Source organism: Poecilia latipinna, unplaced genomic scaffold (assembly GCF_001443285.1).
Source record: "Poecilia latipinna isolate Pla-1442-1.1 unplaced genomic scaffold, P_latipinna-1.0 Scaffold551, whole genome shotgun sequence".
NCBI lineage: Eukaryota > Metazoa > Chordata > Actinopteri > Cyprinodontiformes > Poeciliidae > Poecilia > Poecilia latipinna.
The window spans coordinates 171,316-190,387 of record NW_015113167.1 but is presented as its reverse complement, the minus strand read 5'-3'; the positions used below and the strand labels follow the sequence as shown (position 1 = coordinate 190,387).

The following is a 19,072-nucleotide window of genomic DNA, read 5'->3' as shown; positions in this document are numbered from 1 at the left end:
GTGAACATCTTCAGGAGGTAATAATATTTTTGCTGGTCACTGCAGGATAGAGATGATAAGCACTTAGTGGTTCAACACCATAAACGTCACTTTGGTTATCAGCTGGGAGGGAAAAATGGAACAAAATAGTTTATTCAGCAAAAACTGCTGAAAGCTGAAAGTTCTTGCTGCTGGCAGATCAGCTTTCCTACTGATCCAATTCATTTTCTGCATTTGACACTTTTAAGCTCATAAGCCGCAAAAAGCTCTTGTAATCTAATGGTTATGATATAATTTAGAGCCGTTCCTTGATGTCAGACTGGCCCATGTGTAATGAGCTTTGTTAAGAAGCAATAAGATTTTCTGTAACGTTTAAGTTGTAGAATGTGTGTATGTGAACCTTTTGTTTGTGAAATGTTTGTTACCTTTTTGGGTGTGTCCTTGTAGCGGCCATCTTGGAACCTACTAAGGAGGAGGCCCGCCTCAAACCCAGCTCTTTTATAGAAGAAGCCATGTTTGCTGGAGTTTGATTGGCTGGGCAGTTAATTGAGAAGGCGGGGACAACAGTATATAAAGAGACTGCTGGCTGAAAGTGGAGAGACAAGTGGAAACAAAAATAAATTAGATATAAGAGAGCTGTTTCAGAGATCGTCAGGGGATGTAGTTTTTTGTAGTATTTTTCTTTTTCTTAGTAAAACGGGTATTATGGGGAGATTATAAGCGTCTGGTCCATACTCCAACCTGGAAATGCACCTAAAAGTTGTTTGCCAACCACCATAAAAAAAAGAAGAAGAAACTTGAGAGACTGAAAGTTAAGAGACTGATGGGAAAGCTGCCATTTTGTCTTGTGAGTGAACTATGCTGTGCTGAAGGAGGCCTAATCACCTTAGTTCATGGTACAGCCAACTTTGAGTTTTCCTTCCACACCACACCTCTCAGTGTAACAAGCTTTTAATTAGTTTAACAAAGCAATGACTCTTTGAATGTTTCTTTGAGGCAGGGAGGAAAGCATTGTTCTATCATCGATCAAGAGAATCATCCGTCTGCTTTGGTCAAACTGCCCTGTCTTTGTCTCTCTCTGCAAACTGAAATCGACCTGCTGCAGGTTTCTGCAATACGAGGAACCTGATCTCAGAATTCAGTGATATGAAGTGACGTTCCATACGTTGCTGCTCAGCTCTTCCTTTTACCCAGCGAATCATCCGGCTCCCTGTCAGGTATCGTACACATTCAAGATTTTTTTCATTTATCCAACATTTGCAGTTTGAGGTCAATTGTGATTTGCTTAAGTGCTCTCCTTTTCTTCCACTGTCGTCTAACTAATCCTGCAGCATAAACGTTTTCCACTGTGAATGTGTAGTTTAATGCTGTGATCAGATGACGACTCCTTTGATTTAATTCCTTAGTGAAATGGCAACCTGATCAAAATAACAACTCTGTGGCCTGGTGCTGATCCAAAATCAATGTTTTATCCATGTTTTCATGGTTTCTACATCTGATTCACAAATCAGATAACAGCAATGATATGCTGGATAAGTTCAGTTAATGCAATGCACAGCCTCCCCCTGCCAAGTCACAGATATTCACACTTCCCAATCTGCAATGATTGCAAATCACAGAGCAGCTAATAAAATGAGAAAAGGAGCAAAATGTTTTTTCTCAGCAAGTTTTATTGTTGAGAAGGGTGAAGAACTGGAGCACTGTAATTAGCAAAGTGTGGAATTGGTAAGCGTTTGGATGCTTTTTCAGCCTCGGGTTGTAAATGTTGGAACACTGTTATAAATTTGCCGATGTTTGCTTCCAGCCTGAAGGCAGCAGAAGTAGCAAACATGTCCACTAATGCAGGCTGGATGATTCCCACACTAAGGATCCCATTGGAAATACTTTGCTGCTGCGCACCAAGCATAGAAATGCCTAATTAGATGTAATGCTCTTAAATTTATTTTCTAGATCCATAACTATTTATATTCTGTATTTAAATTATAACCTTTAATTGATTTAGCACCTGATTCTCAGACGGTGTTTTATCTGTTTCTTCTTCAGTGCTGCAGCTGCCAGCGAGTCGCAACAGTAAAAAAAACTTACTGCTTATCACAAATATGCAAACATATGGACAACTTTTCCTGTAAATGCAGAAGATTCTGCTTGCTTGTCAATGAAGAGACAGACCACGAGAAAACCAGGAAGAAGAACACTTCAAAAAGTGTTCATCAGAGCAGAAAAAGATTAAAAAGGATAAAAAAACCCCCACAAATTTCTGAGAACTGATTTTTCTTGCAAACCTTGTTTTAGTCATGTAGAAACGGCAGTTTTGTAGGTTTAAAATGCTAAACTTGAATTCTGATTGCTAACAGAGTAAATATGAGATGTTTTGTTGTGTGGGAGAAACTTAGCGCTGATTAACATACTGGGCTTTATTGGATATTCATTTTGTTATTTGTTTTGGCCAATAAGATTAACGTTTAAAAGAAACAGCTGCCCACTAAACATCGCCACCATGATGGAGGTCCGCTGGTGGATCCAGCATTTAGTGCCTGAACCCAGAGGGGTTTTCAGGGTCATGATCCCTCTGGAGATGAAGGTGTTTTTTATTGTTGTCATGGTCACTGTTCTTCTGAATATGTGTTTGTGTTTTTATGTTATTTTTCTTGCTTCTTCAGGTTGTTCCTTGTATTTATAGCTCCTAGCTTGTTTATTATTGTATTTTATTTGCACATTTCCTTTAAATTATGTTAGCTGTTGGATGTTAGAAGTGTTTACACACCAGATTATATTTACACAATGTTTTTTTTATTTTTATTTCGTGTAAATAGTTTGTTATGGCTTTTATGAACAAATATGCATATATTGTCCCTTTTTTCAAATAATCCTATAATTTTTAATGACTGCATTATTTCTCCTGTTTAAATTTGCCCTTCATGTATAATCTCTTTTTCTTATTCTGTCTGTTTACCTGTAACTTCCTGCTGGTACACTTGAAGTTCCCAAAGGTTGGACAATAAAGGATATTTCTATTCTAATTTATTCGTACCTTCTTGCTGCAATCAGGCTTTGAACCATCAAAGAAACTTTGATGGTTCTTGGTGTTGATATTCATGGTGTTGTATGAATATAAGATACTGAGACTGTTGGTCATATCAGGCCACAACCTGATGACTCATCACTAAGATCTCTTCCTTTACACTTGGAGCTGGGAAATCAAAAAGTCTTCAGATGAAAACCGACTGTGTCTCCGTTCTTTTTCTTCTCATCAATCCACTAATTCACCTCTTTCAAGGACTTCATCTATTACCTTCACTTATCTGTAATTTTATTCTTTCAGCAGCTGAAGATGAATTATACAGCGACTTAAACTCCTTATCATCAGGGAGAGGAGAGAAGCGGCATCGTGTTATTAGGACGTCGTTTCTGATCAGAATCCTCAGTGGAGCAGCAGCATGGCCTCCTGAGGTTCTGTCTGAACGGTTTTACTGACATCATAAATCTTAATTGCCACTAATGGAGGAACCATAAAACCAGGAGTCAGTACCTCTGTAGGACAAAGTGCTGAGGAATCGTGAATCCTGCAGATTTAATGAGGTTCCGTCTGAACTCCAGTCCGCTTCTGTCACCGTAGCTACAGCTGTTAGGTGTTCAGTAGAGTGACTATATTATCTTCAGTTGGGATTTCTCTTCCATGCATGAATGAGTCAAAGAAACTCTGGGTATGTTTTTGATGAGGGAACGACATCATAACATTATGTACCGTAAATCTCAAAAAGGTTCGTTCTGCATAATACTCACCCCTTAAAGACCCGTCGTCACTGCAGAAACCCGCAGAAACCTGCAGAGCTCTCAGGTCTTCTGGTTCTGGTCTGCATCCCAGAATCAGAACCAAACATGGTAAAGCAACGTTCAGTTTTTATGCTCCTTTCCTTTAAATCAAGGTGAAAAACTGTTGAAAGTTGCATTTGACTAACTGGACTAAAACTGTTTCTTGCTTCTCTTTATTTTGTCACTGTAATGTTCATTGTGTTTTAGATTTAAACATAAAAAGCAGTTTTTAGATGAAAACTACAATCTGAATGTGTTTTACAAATAAACTTGACTTCTGTCCTTCAGACTTGAGTCCCTTCAGTCGGTTTCAGTCCTTCTGTTCTCACTCTGCTGCTCTTTCTGCTCCAGTGTTGACTTCAGAAATCACTCGCTTCGTAGCAAGACATCACATTCAAATATTCAGTGTTGAGCCGAGGTGTCATTTTACTGTCAGAATTACCATCCATCCACCCTGGAAGACAATGAAATCTGTCTTTCCTCTTCGCTTCACAGGCATCAAGATGATGTGTTTCACTGGACAGAGTGACATAATGTCTAATCTCCACTTACATGTCAGAAAAATGCTAGTTTCTTTTTTTCTATAATCATGCCATTAATGGCTTTGAATATATATATATTTTTATCTTTGCTATTTTCTAGCTTTTTGTGTTGGTTCTTCGGGGAAACCAGGTCTGCAAGGTTTTCTGAATTTTTCATGCAAAGTTTCTCTTTTTCAGCCATAAAGGAGAATAATAATGAAAAGAAAGCATGAAATCCAATAGTTGGAATGCGAATAAGTCAGAACTTCATGTTTGGCTTCTAAAATTGGTTTATCACAGTTGGTAAATAAAACGCTGAAATAGGTTTTATTTTCATTTGAAAGAAAGTTAAAATGACTTTGCTTATATAAACAGAGTTTACATCAACTGAATCGACACCTAGGCTTAAAAATCAAAATAAGGAATTAAAATGGTGCGAGCAGAGTAAAATAAATGCCTTCACAGATCCACTGATCCTGACAAGACGTCTACAACCTGCATGTGTGGAAATGTTACGGCTGATTACTGCTGTTTAAATACATCCCAGAAAATGGTAAACCACCAACTTATTGTCTTTGTTTATTTATTCATTTCATAAGCCAAGAAAAATATACAATTTAAATTCAAGCTTCAGCAAAAACTCTTACTGCATGTTTAACAAGCCAGCTAGCACAGTTGTTCATTCTGCTGAATGCAGACAACAGCAACAAGTAAGTTTATGTAGCTCAGTGCCGGAGTCATGAGATTCAGAAAAAAGTGACAAATTTATTCTGCAGATATTCAGATGCAACAAATAACACAAAGTTAACATTCAGCCTTAATTACAAAAGTGTTAATCTGCAATTTTGTTGATTTTTATTTGTCAAAACATTAGAAATTCATTCATGAGTTTCCTTCAACTTCACAATTAAACCTGCTGACATTTGTGACTGGAACTTAAAATAAAGTTGAGGGCGTGTGGATAGTTTTGTCTCTGATCTTTGTGGATCACGACTCAGGCACCGAGCAAAATGCAGTCCACAAGAAACACACTGATAGATACCAGACACTTTCTGAGCATAAGAAAGAACACAACAGAAACACTTAGGAAATGCTCTTTTTTTGGTACGCATTATTATAACACCAACAGTTTTTTAGAAATAGATTTTAAACAAGATTTCTTTTGACATTCATGTGGTCTGTAGGATGTAAACAAACGAAAGCGAGCTCTCTGCTTCCTGATGCAAAGAGCTGACGATATAGAATCATTACAGATGCTGTGAGATAGCCGACAGTTTTACATCAAGAACAACAAGCGAAATATCATGAGTATTATATGAACGATGAGGTCATGGTTCTTTTACATCGAGAATGTTCTTGTCAAATGTCTGTACAGAGTCAAGAGGCAGAAAAGTGATGCTGACTTCCCCAGGAAACGAGGATTTCTGCCGACTCAGACTGACCTGCTACAAAGAAACCACACCAAACGATTTCAGAAAATATCGTTGCTTCTTTAGTTTTAACAGTTACAGTTAAGCACAAAGAGCCTCACAGCGGCGATGCGACACGTCTTCATAAAGAAGGACTCGGTGACCTTGATACTCCGACTAGTTTTCCTAAAAAATCGGCTAGGTTGTAAAAAAAAAGGTGACCGGTATTCATAAAACTCTCATAACAGAGAGACTTTATCATCAAGGTAAAGCTCCAGCTTTGGTAAATTTGAGTTAAATGTAAGCAGAGATTAAATTTTATAAGCAGGAAAACAATCTATAACAGAAGCTTTTCTAAACACATATTAGTGATTTACTACCAGTAATTAAATTAGCCAGTAGCTATAAAACAATACATTTCACTGAAAAGTTTAGATGTCAATAAACCAATCAATAACAAAATATCAATGGAAATATGGAAGTAACTGATCAGAAATTGTTGCTTTATTGCCAATAAATATTTTCAGACTTTGAGAAGATTAAAAATTATTTTGATATACAATTTTTATTTAAATAAAAAGTTTAGTTTATTATCAAAGAACATATTTGTACAGTTTTTTTTTTGTAATCTAAAAAACATTTTTGTAGATTTCATCCTAATTTTAGGATGAAAAATGTTGGAGATTTCATTTTCATCTTGATGGCACGCTGACTAATGACTAGCAAGAAAACTCCTGTTCACATTTCCTTTTTATGCATTTTTCAGTCTGTATTTAGTTTTTATTTTAATGTTTTACTGAAAACGGTCCTTTTTATTAATATATTTTACTTACAGCTTACTTAACAGAGCGATCTTCTGTGGGTAGGATATTGCCTGCTCCCCACCTCTCAGTAGAACCCCAGTTCAGAGGAAAAGTCTGAAGCGTCGCTTCAGCCTGATGATTTAAAAGCAAATAGGATTTCCAAAACAAAATCTAAAATGTTCACTGTAAACAATCAGTGAATATTAGGTATAATATATATAATATTATATATAATATTAGAATAAAACTGGAGGCAGAAGAAGAAAATGTCTACAATTGTAAATGTCAGGTGCCATAGACCCTGTCTAACGTTCTTATGTAAAAATCTATTTTTATTGAGCTTCACATTAATAACTTAAATGATCATTGAACAGAAAGGCTGATTTTACTGTCTGTGACCCATAAAGGGCAATGACAGGGCAGCACTGCAGTTTTCCTGTGTGAGGATAAAGTTTTAGTTAATAAAATGCTTTGGATCAGATTTTAACAAAGCTGAAGTCTTTCTTTTTGGGCCAGATCTCCTGCTATTCTCTGAGGGTTTATGAATACGGGTCAGAACCGCTATAAAGTAGCTGCAAAGCACCATTAAATACTAGAACAAATTGTATCCAGCCAAAGAGCAAGCTTCAGTAACAGACCTCACTTGATATTTAAGGCAGTGTACGTTTATGGAATCAAATAAAAGGTAATCGTCTGCAGCAAAGAGCAGAAACATTTTTTTTTTAACAAACAGCCGAATTACTCACAAACCATAAACTTACTCTGAGCAACAGGAACGTATCTCAGCTTGCAGTCCTCTGATTCTAATGACAACAGGCCAGTCAAGGAAAATGAAAGAAAAAAAGACATCTTACAGAAACTCACACTTTCAGAAATTACATGAAGTGACAAAGATTTTAAAGGGGACACCAGCCCTGAGACATACGGAGCACATGTAGCAGGTTAAAGCTCAGACAGCCCACAGCCTCCATTAACTACTGCAGTAAAACTGCATTAAGAGAAAGGATGGAAATCAGGAAACAGTCTTCATCCATCTGCTTGGGTAAATCCTCAAACACAGAGCCACGTAAGCAAAGGGGCGCAGATTTGTTGGCAATGTCAAAAAAAGTCAACAAAACTACAAATACAGATCCAGCAACAGGCAGTTTCTCACAAACTAAGAGTCTATCTCTTAAAACTCTGTAGGAAAGTTAGACTAAATTTCTTTTGAAAGAGGAAAGGCAACAGGAACGAAAGCAATGTTCGCATTAAGCTTTTTATTCAGGCAGCTTGGTGGCTGCGGCCAGTTGCTGGTTCCAGTCTCAGAAAGGCCTTTTCTGTGTAGAGTCTGCATGTTCTCTGTGTGGCTTTGCAAACAGCAGATCATTCCCATATGAACATGCATGTAAGCATTCGACTCTTACTTATGGTCTGGTATGCATGGATGTTTTGTCTTTGTGTTTCCCTGCAGCTGCGTTTCCATGACAGATGAGCACAAATCTTTGTCTATTATGTCAAAAAAACACAAAGTCACAAGTGATGTGTTTCTATTAAATAAGAAGATTAAAGCCAAATGTGAATGAGCTTGTTCACACGATAAGTCATTAAAAATCATGGCAGTAACAGATGTAAACAGTAAATATTTTCATAACTCAGTCATGATGTGAGCGACTCATCATCTGTCAGCCAATCAGAGGAGATGTCTGCATCTTATTCAGGACCAATTACTTCCTAGTGGCGACATATGAAGTGTTTTGGGAAAATTGTAATTGATTTTACAGATCAATGGATTCAACACATTCGAATGACAACTTTAATCACGTGGCTCATGTGATGTTTTGCTAAATAAATCTCTTTTCATCCTAGCGGAAAAGCTTTTTATCAAAAAACATGAGTTTTTGCTAAATTGGTGTGTTTCCATGCAAGAAGCAAATTTATTTTTATAACTTCAACTTGTGCAATTTCATGATTAATGGAATTGCAGCTTCTGATCTGTTCAGGGTCTGCCATGACTCTTGCCTGTTGTCATAGATGTGTGATGTCACAGGTTCCCAAAAATATAAGTTAAGAAAATAACATCCAGTCACAACTATCAAAAATGATGAGAATATCTTCTAAAATCAATGTTTCAGGGCTGATTTCCACTTTATTACACCAAGAAGAGAGACAGACATAGATACAGAGAGAGAGCCCCTTTGTCCCTTGATATGGGGTCAGAACCCTGCGACCCCTTCATGATGCCTGGGGTCAATGCTGCTCCAGCATTGGGGTTCACATTAAACACTCCGAGAACCCAACCCCAGACCTGAGCAGCTTTACACTTCAAAAATAATAATAATAAAGCAACTCAGATCATCAGAACTGATTAGTCTGTGGTTGTATTTTCTCTGCGCCTCGGCCTCATGTCAGCTGCAGAGCGAATCTGGATGAGATCCAGACCTGCAGGTTTAGATGCTCCTGGTGTTTAAACAGGATTTCCTGAGCCTTTGTATTCATTTCTATATCCAAGCGTTTCCAGCATCCTCTTTGTGTAACTTTTTTTTGATATGCTGGAAGTGAAATTTTAAAAATTTGTTTTATCTATTCATAAATTTGAAGACAAACATGATGAAGAAAAACATCCATATGCTGTAAAATTTTGGATTTTCTTAAAAATTAATTTAAACAATTTTCTTAAAGGTTTTGACTTGTAGATTCTGACTATTCCTATTTTATGCTGATTCCAGATAATTAGACGTGTTTCTGAATCCAATGCTACATCTAATTTACAGAACAGGTTAGTCAAATAAAATAGTATTTTTTAATCCAGGTAACAGATTACAATATAATTTGTTTGTTGCACAATTGCAGCTCTAATTTGCAAAGCGCATGCCTGTGTAATAATCTGAGTCCTTTCAGAGTTGACCCAGCAAAATCACCTCAAACAGTCAGTTATTCTGATCCATAGAGGATAATAACATAAATATATAAAACTATTTATAACCTTGGTCCAACCCCAGTCAGTCTCAGTCGTTGCTTTCAGTTGGTTATTTTCCTCCTCAGGGTGACCAGGTCCACTTCAGTCTACATGGAATGAAGTACAGCAGGTAATGTTTGCAATGTTAGGTATCAACATTTATGTCTTTAACATTCAAAATACAAAACAATATAGGGTTATATTTTTTTCTAAATTGCAGCAGTAGGGTTTATCTCTTATTTAGCTTTTTGTTTCTGGCTGAAATGTGTTCTGGGTCATTTGGGGGTCAAATGGTTGGACGTTTTTGGGATTGTTAGCAAATCTAATATTTCAGATTGTTGCTGTTTCCCTAAATTTTGTCCACTTCAATGGATCAGAACTTAAGTTTTCTAAAAGCTATGGAGGTCCAACTCCTGGTCACCCAACCTTCACCCAGAGCACTTTATATTCTCTGCTGTCATAAAAACAAAGAAACTCTCAAACGTGGTAAACAACAACATTCCTAAGGCTTTTGCTCTTTCTAAATACCTTCAAAGTTTTGGTTTATAAGACTAATGGCAATCGTGTGACCTAACAGTTCAACAATAAGTGACCTCACTTTGTTCTAATATTAACCCAATTCATTGGAAAACACATTTATAATCCAACCTTTACTCCAATGTCATAAATGATAAGAACTCAGAACAAAACGTAAACATCTTAGTACGACCTGAACAGCAACGGCCCCCTGCTGGTGACAGCAGAGCACTGCAGGCCTTTCATCCAACACTGAAGTACTTCAGACCAAACATGAACTTGGAAAGCTGCAGCACTCAGCAGTGATGAAAACTCTGTTTCACATTTGGACCTTCAGTTTGTGGTTCTGGCTGCTACAGAGCCGATCTGTACATCAGCCGCTGCTGTTCCTCCATAACCAAGGCAGTGCTTGGACGGTTTCACAGATTTGGTGTCTGTAGCTGCTACCAATGCTTCTGCTGTTCAAATGCTTTCTGAAAATGTGAGTTTGTAACCAGAAGGTTTGGCAGTTATGTGCAGGAGCAGCAGACTCCTGCAGTGTGTGCCCATGAAGGTTTGAGCTAAAATCCCAAACCTTAAGATACTTACACTGGTTTTGTGATCAAAGTTGACTCCTTAAGCAGAACGTCTTAAGGCTTGTTTAAAATGCACCAGCAGGTGTAGCTTTGCCCAGTTTGGGCCACAGCTGAGCTCCGTCCATGTCAGGCACCTCAAACCAACAACCAGTTGTCCCATCCAACCAGTTGGTATTTCTAGGCTCTCTGAGCCTTTAGATGTTGTGTTCTTTCCTAAATTCTTTTCCTTTCAAACCCATCTTGCTCGTCTCCCTCCCCCCCGCCCCATGCCAGTCTGCGAGTTGGGGGGCGGGAGGGCTCGTGCCGCTAGAGAGCCGTGATCTGAGTCAGCTCTGTGTTGGAGTTTCCTGTCCCATGAGTCTCTCCCCTCTGCGTGGGGACGACCCCCACCAAAGGAAGCTCCACGCCTAGTCATGCTGGATTCGCCGTCCCCGCACCGGGCCCCCTGCCGTCCCCGCCCTTGTAGCTGTAGGCCGCTGCCACCTCCCTGGCGATGCTCCTCATTCTGCCTGACTGCTGGGTGTCGAGGCGGAACGGAGACGGCTGACAGAACTCACGGAAGCAACGCTTGAAGTTTTCGTCCAGGAAAGCGTAGAGCACGGGATTCAGACCGCTGTTGATGTAGCCCAGAGCGATGCAGAAGTGGAACATGACCACGGCGTACATGCTCCTCAGGATGAAGCCCAGAGACTGAGCCAGGACCAGGATGTGGATGGGCGTCCAGCAGACGACAAACGCCGCCACCACCACCAGGACCATCCTGGTGATGCGCCGCAGGTTGCGATCCTTTTCCTTGGAGCCAGACAGGATGCGAACGTTTCGAAGGCGTTTCACCATCAGGCTGTAGCAGATGCTGATGATGGCCATGGGGATGAGGAAGGAGAAGAGGAAGACGCAGGTGCCAAAAATAGGTTCCCACTGATCCTTTGGTTCATTGAAAACCAAAATGCACTCAGTACCTGCAGGCGAACATGAACATAAAGGAAGAGAAACTCGGTTACAAATGCAAGACAATGACTTCTTTTTTACAAAATAATCAGCTCTGAAGAAGAAACAATATTTTAAAAAATGATCAACTTTTCAAACATTATATTTTCTATTGCTTTCCATTCTAATCTATTCTACTTGGTGCTGGGACTTGATTAGAATTTTTAATCAAGTTAATTAAAGTGTCTGTAGTTAATTTATGAATTCACATTTTAATGACAAACCACATAAATAAAAAAATAAGCAACATTTTTAAGTCTAAAATCTGTTTTGCTGCTAAATATTTTAATAAACACATTAGCTGAATAACAAAGATATTTCATGTTTTTAATCTATTATTTAGTTTATTCAAACAGAATTACTCCTATTTGTAGATGAGCAGATTAACTGAACTGTTAAATTAAAAGTTTTCTTTTTAAATAATACATTTATGGAACACATTCAAGACCATTTCTTTTTAAATTAAGGGTAAGATAGTCTTTTTCAAGTAAATATTGCCACTAAATTATTAGTGACAAAATCATTTACACAGCAGACCTGATTAATTAAAATAGTCCCAAACTAGAGCGTGTCATGAGTTTAATTCACAAAGAAAGACGCTTCAGATATCTGTCAACCCACACAATGCAGCAGATCAAATTTTGTCCCTTAATGGAGGAAATTGCAAAAAGTTTCAGCAAAAAGTTTCAAAATTAAAATGTTAAGCATAAATTTAGAGGATGATCCCCATAATTCATAGAAAATCCGTCCAGGGTGTCAATCGTCTGAAGCTCAGCTTTGGTGCTGCAGGTGTAATTCCTCCAGTTTAAACATTTCTACAGCAGAACATCAACCCACAATGTATTCTAAAGAATTGTCTTGAATTTTCTGAATCATTATAATGTCTCCATTATTGCCAGAATTCTGAAAACAGGAAAGAATCTCCAGCTAAAGGACATAATGATTGAGATAATGTGGAGAAAGTTATGGAAGACCAAATGAACAGAGACAGGAGTCGATACTCGCTGGAGTCGGTTTAATCAGCTTAATCAAAAACACTTTGCTGTAAAGGATGAAGAGTAAATGCCTGAGGAAGGAAGTCAGGAAAGAAATTTGTCTGAATCAGTGAAGAATTAAGTTTAAACACAAAAAGCCCAAGAACATTATGGATGAGGTGAAAGGAAGACACATTTTAAATGTGGTATGCAAATTTGGCTAAAGGAATCCTTTGATTAAAGACAATAATGATAGAGCAAAAAAAAAAGAAGCTGAAATTGTGTAAAATAATTCTGTATGTTTTATGCCTTTATTTAATGATCCATTGTATTTTCTTTGCTGTGCTGCATCTTTGAGTTTCGCAAAAGTTCAACACGGATTCAAGAACTAGAACTTTGGTACCACTTGTGATTGAGGTAAGTTTCATAAGAATCTCTTGAAACATACATATGAAAACATATATGTATGTATATTGTCGGTAAAGTCATAATTTAGGACCAAAGTTAAACATGAAAGTATGACATCATCACAGCTGAGACCAGGTGTTGCACATCAAACAGCTGCATGATGTTAAAGGAAATCCTGTCTACTCAGGTGAGACAGTTATTGGGGTGACTCATTCAAATTTGTAAGGCCTCATATCTTGTGTACCTTGGTACATAATCAAACTTTTTGTAAATATCTGACTTTGTAGGATTTTTATTATCTGACATTTTCCGGGAGGGAAGGGCATAAACTCTGTTTTCGCATCCACCTGAATAATGTGTAGTTGCGCCACTGGCGCTAATGCTAGCTCCTACGCTAACACAAACTTTATTTTCAGCTTTGGTCGTTACTGCTGCCCTTTAGCAGTAAGTTTAACAACATTTCTGTTTGCTACTTTCATTGTTAAAATTTCTGCTGAGTTACTTTCCTCAGGCACCAAAAGAGCAGGCAGCAATTTGCTTCCTTCGATATTGCAGACGTGTTTCTAATGTGTTGAAATATGGAACATCATCATGCTACATTATGGAATTATTTTGGATATTTAAAACCTTTTTTATGGTTCTAAGCTTTTCTGTTTTCCAAAGAAGGGAATGTACAGTAATCTGCTGCTGAAACCTTCCTCTCATAACCACTGATTGCTGGAGAAACCATCCCTTGTTGATCTTAACTGCATATTTTATACAGAACTATTGACACATAATCGTGAATATTTTCAGTTCTGCCTGTACTGCATCCAGTATTTAAGATCCCACCCAAAACCCTTTTCTGCACAAGCAGGTGGTTCCAAACTCGGTTAGTGCAGTAAAGCACTGCTCACTCCAGAGTGCTCCTGGTTTGTAAGTCACTTTGCATAAAAGTGCCAGGTAAATCAATTTAATCTCACAAACACACACACACAGAAGCTGCGTTTGTCAAGGCAGTGTCACACACACTGCGATGATAAACACCGAGCGCTGCTCAGGTCAAGTGGGGATGTCGGCGTTGGAAAGCAGAACGGAGCGACGGGAAGTCAAACCGACTGGGATGAAACCGACTCTGCTGATGAAATGTTCCAGCACATTCTGCAAATTCCACTTAAATGAAAATATTCTATCCCTGAAGGATTTGTTTTTGGAAATATGCTGTGATTGAGCATGTTTGTTTTTTATCTGTCACTTTGTGGACAAGTTTCTACTTTGACATTAAGAATTTTGCAAATTCTTTGGTAAAAAAAAAAAAAAAAAAAAAAAGCTCAATTTTGTTGATCATGATGGATTTGTAAATCCATAAATTGTGTAAAAAATCCATGGGAGTGAATACTTTCTGTAGACGCTGTGAAAATAAATTCCTCTGACAGATTGTGGCTCTCCAACGTCCTGCAAGGTTTTCCTATTTCACCGTTACGACTTCCTCATTTAAGGGAGAACATCTTTTGGTTTTATTCAGATATAAAACTCACTATAACAAGCTTTATATCTCTGTAAACAGAAAACTATCTTGTTACATGAGATTTAAATCCTGTTTCTGGGAGCCAACGCCTCCATATTGACTCTTAAATCATGCTGAACATGAAAACCATGTTTCTCTCTTTTACATATAAATGAAGATCTGGAGAATTACATTTTTTATCATTAATAACTGTAGAAGTTACATTTGATAAAAACACACAGTTCTCCACAGGCCAAATAAAAGTTAAAGCACCCCGGAGCAAAAGTTTATAATTTTCTTGCATCACCAGCTTTAGATAAATGAGGAGGAGGGAAAACCTCTCACACATACTAATCTTCAATCAATGAGAAGATTTGCTTTAAGTTCTGCTTTTGGCTGCATTTCATGTCTTAACCATAAGCCTTAAGAAAAGCAAGAGAGACATTATTTTTGGTCTTAAGCCTCATTAGCAGACAGATTTTAAATGTCTCTGATCCTCTTAATAGAATATTCATCCTGTAATAAAAGTGTTTCCCCAAATCCTTTAGGAAATCAAGCATGAATCAATATTGTATGTTAAAGTAGGCTGTATTTCTCCAAGTAAAGTATTAAGCTTTCGCATGCATGATGCACATATCATTTTTGAAGCATTATTTTTATTTTGAAATAAATCATTTTGCAGTGAAGGCCGATAAGGCAGCCCAGACGCAAAATAAACTGCAAAACAGTCGAGATAAAATCCAATCAGTCGGAAATAGGAACTGGTAGAAAAAAAAAAGAATCTGTGATCTATTATTCCATTTACTGGATGTTTTTATGTGTTGCATTTCACAGGGCCACAAGTGCTCAGGATTTATAGTGTGTGGGTGTTCCTGTTAAAAATGGAAGCCCAGGCTCCATTATTGCCACGTTCCACCCATTGATCAAAAGCACAGTTAAAGTCCGTGTGAAAGGACGGTGATAACCACCTCCATGGAGCCGAGGCGTCCGTTTTATTAAAAAAAGGGGAGAAAAACAGCTATAGATGCTATCACCACGTCCTCCGAGGAGCACAATGCAGGCTTTAAAAATTAAATTTTACCAGCAGCGGCAGATATAATGGCAGTATTGATGCATGTGGGCTAATAATCCATATTTATAAAGGTCAAGTCGGATATGAGAGCGAGCATTGCTGCAGTTTCCCAATGCAGAGGCGTAATCTGCAGAAATGAGGCAAATCTGGAATGACGCCAGTGAAACGTGTGATGCTGAGTGGAGATGTCAGTTTTAATTTCTGTCTTTGTTTCATCTTTTCAATCTCACTTATGTGTGAATGGTTTCCTCTCAAACGCTGCTGATGGTTTTCAAACCTCTGCCTTCAGAAGGAGCTCGGTTAATGGTCAGCACTTTGGTCCTGGTTTTCCTCAGATCCTCGCTGACAGCCTGTCAGCATATCGATGCTTCAGGCAGGAAACTGTCCACACATTCGCTTCAGCTGCAGAAAAACTCTTAATAAGGAACGGTGAACTGGACCAGGTAGAGAGCTGCAGATGTCCTTCAGATGTCTTTTCCTTCTACTTTGACTGGGCCATTCACACAAGAATGCATTTTGATCTAAACATCTCCAGAGAAGTTTCAGCAAAGATTTGACAAATAAAGCAACAGGCAGGAGAAGGAGGCAGAGCTGCAGCAGGTTGTTTGTCTTGTTGGAGGAAACAACCTGAGGGACAGGGACGGTGGAACCAGAGACATGGTAAGACATGTGCCGGCCTGGACTGAATTATTAACACCTTTGCTCTCTGTAGCAACAACAGGCACTTTGTTCACTTAGAAAAACATCTGATATAAAGTGAAATAAATTCCTCTCTGCTACTGACCATTGCAGACCAACGTTGGTTCTAAATAACCGGGTCATAGTTTAGCTTTTCTGTGGTTTTACCAAACCAGAGTTTGTCCATGCATTTAAGTGATGAGGCAATTGAAAGGAAACAGAGTTTACAGCTCAGCTCCCTCTGGGTTTATTCTGGGACTTTTCTTTATTAAACCTTCACCAGGCTCATCCCAAGTCCTCGTCTGCATTTTGGCCCTCAAGGCCCAAACATCACAATGATCACTTTACTGCACCAACAACCAAACGGCACGCTCCGCCATTTCACCTGCAGCAAAAACAATTTCTGCTGCTGCCACGGACGCAGGAACAGATGTGATCTGCTGTCAGTGGGTAACACTTTACTTTTGAAGGCAGAAGGCAGCATTCATCACAAGCTCTTTAAGATGCTTTACAGGCATCTCAAACCTGCACAGCCTAGAAAGTTGTCAGCAAAATGTGTAAATCATGCAGATGGTGATACAGAGTCATCAGCAGTAAAACATAATGGATTCATGTAGGTAGTTACACACACTGCCTCATGCAAGAAATCAGATTTTCCAGCATCACTCAAAAAAAAAAAAAAAAAAAAAAAAAAAAAAAAATATATATATATATATATATATATATATATATATATATATATATAAACTTTCTGGTTTCCATTTCACAGCTGGTGATTCTCAACCTCTCGTCACTTCTTCCTTTCTTTCCTTCTTTCCCGTTTATTGTATTTTTCCGTTTTTTGATTTTCTGCCGCCGGGATTATTTCCTTCCCTCTGATTTTTTGCTGCTCTCCACTTCATTTTCTTTTCACTTGGTTGATTGAGCTCTCTCCTCTCTACTCACCCGTGGATCAGACCTATCAGTTTCTTTTTCTGTCCCGCTGCCTCTTTTACCCGTTCAGGTTAATGTGTTTCTAAGCATTTGTGGTGACACCGTCTGTCTTATCGCCCTCCTATGTCTTCCTGTTTTCACTTCCTGACAGTTTTTCCTGAACATTCTTCCTTCATTATTCTTTTCTTTTCATTTTAGTTTTTTTCTTTTGTCTTTTTAGTTTGAGCGATTTGTAGCTTCAACACATTTTGTTTATATCTTTCTGAACTTGTTCTTCATTTTTCTGTCTTTGACATGTAAGTTTCACTTCTCTCTCCTTTCCTTCACATTTTATCAGAGCACATCAACTTTCTGTTCAGCCTATTTATTCTTGTTTTCACCTCCACTTACCTTATTTCTCATTTCCACTGTTTTAGCCTCCCTCCCTCCTGTGTCGGTTTTAGCATTTTCTCCAGGTAACACTTGGAGTTGGAGGTAACTGTCTGACCTGAACACCTGAGAATCTGTTACTTTGGTACTTCTGAATGTGACAAATCAGGATTTCTCATTTAAAAACTTGAAAAAGATTATGTGTTTTCAAAATCACAAGAGATAATTTTCACTGAAATACAATGGGATTTTTTTTTTCAGCTGCTGTTTTGTTGCCGTGTGTTTAGTGTCGTTAATTTTCTATAATTTGTTGGGCTTCTTATGGCCGATAGTAACATGGAAGTTGTACTAATGAAGTATCCAAGGCTACTTAGTCATGCGCTTCCTTTAGAAAAGTAAAATAATTTAAATTTTACTTAATCAGTAATCAATTCATAATCAAATCAAATAAAAATAGGGGTTGCCCATCGTAGATCAAAACTTTTTGTGCAAACAAGACTAAAAGATTTAAATTTGATTTGAAATGATTTTTATGTTTAACTTTTTATAGCTCACCTTTCATCACCAAAATAAAAAAGAAACCTGATCAGTAACAAGAACGAATGAAAATATGAAACCAGCATGGCAGCTTCCAACGCAAAACCAAAAACCTCAGAGCCTCAGCTGAGGATCAAGCCAAAACCTGATAAAACAGCAAAATAAAATAAATACTGAAAAAAGTGCTGCTTTAACTAGATGGGGTGAAAATGAGTTTGGTTATTGGGACTTTGTGCTGCTGGGAAACAAAGTAAAAACAGAAGATGACAGAAATGATCCACTGGTTCTGGTGGGAGTGTTGGATGTGTCCTACAGCAGTAATTCACTGTAAGCAAGATCCTGGAAATGAACCTGCTGAACACAGAAAGCTGCACAAAGCGCCTGTTTGCACTGCATCACACACATTAAGGTTTGCATTATCTTTAGATTGAAAAAGAAAATCAATTATTATGAAACCTACCACAGAATCAAGGTGATTATGAATCATCTCTTTTTAATATCTCAGATATTTCCACTTGCTGTCATTGCTACACAGCTCTGCAGCATGTTACTGTTTTCAAACCTTTTTAATTCATTAAACAGATAAAAAAGAGAAGATTGGAAAGAGAAAGGAAGGAAAAGAAAAGAGGAAAAGAGACAAGAAAAGAGAAAAAGCAAGAGAAACACTTTGTGACAAAGTAATAATGTCATTCAGAAAAAAATGTAATTCTAATTTTTAATTACCCTGCAGGTTTTGACAGACTTGATGGTCATTAAGGATTTTTGCCTGAAACAGAACCTGGTTTCTCTTCTGGCCTGGTCATCATCAGCAGAGGATCTGGACACACTGATGTCAGGTTCTGGATTTAAAACGTTTTCCCACCAGCCCAACCGAGGTCCAGCATCTCTTATGTTTTAACACAAGTTAACAAGAAACCTAAAACAAATACCTGCCATCTGTTTACAAGCTTTAATTATCTGCTCAGAATCTGATGGGCCTGGTGAAATGCTGTGGACTTTCCTAACCAGGGTCCATAACGACTGAAGGAAATACTCGTGGCTAAACTAGTACTAGACCAAATTTAACTGTGTTATTGA

General features: G+C 38.1%; 1 protein-coding gene and 1 long non-coding RNA gene across 3 annotated transcripts in view; one reads left to right on the top strand and one right to left on the bottom strand.

Moving 5' to 3' along the window:
- Positions 1 to 569: 569 nt before the first annotated feature.
- LOC106952972 (uncharacterized) lies at positions 570 to 2,999 on the top strand. Its single transcript, XR_001426089.1, has 3 exons — positions 570 to 875; positions 980 to 1,196; positions 2,023 to 2,999. It is a non-coding gene; the product is annotated as an uncharacterized LOC106952972 (long non-coding RNA).
- A 1,880-nt stretch (positions 3,000 to 4,879) lies between these two features.
- The window catches only part of oprl1 (opiate receptor-like 1), an 80,846-nt gene continuing 66,653 nt past the window's right edge, over positions 4,880 to 19,072 (bottom strand). The window contains exon 6 of one of the 2 annotated variants that reach the window (XM_015041426.1): positions 4,880 to 11,510. In XM_015041426.1, coding sequence (XP_014896912.1) covers positions 10,963 to 11,510 — 548 coding nt within the window. In that variant the 3' untranslated portion in view covers positions 4,880 to 10,962. The remainder of the gene's footprint in view (positions 11,511 to 19,072) is intronic. The other variant, XM_015041425.1, reaches the window with a different exon arrangement.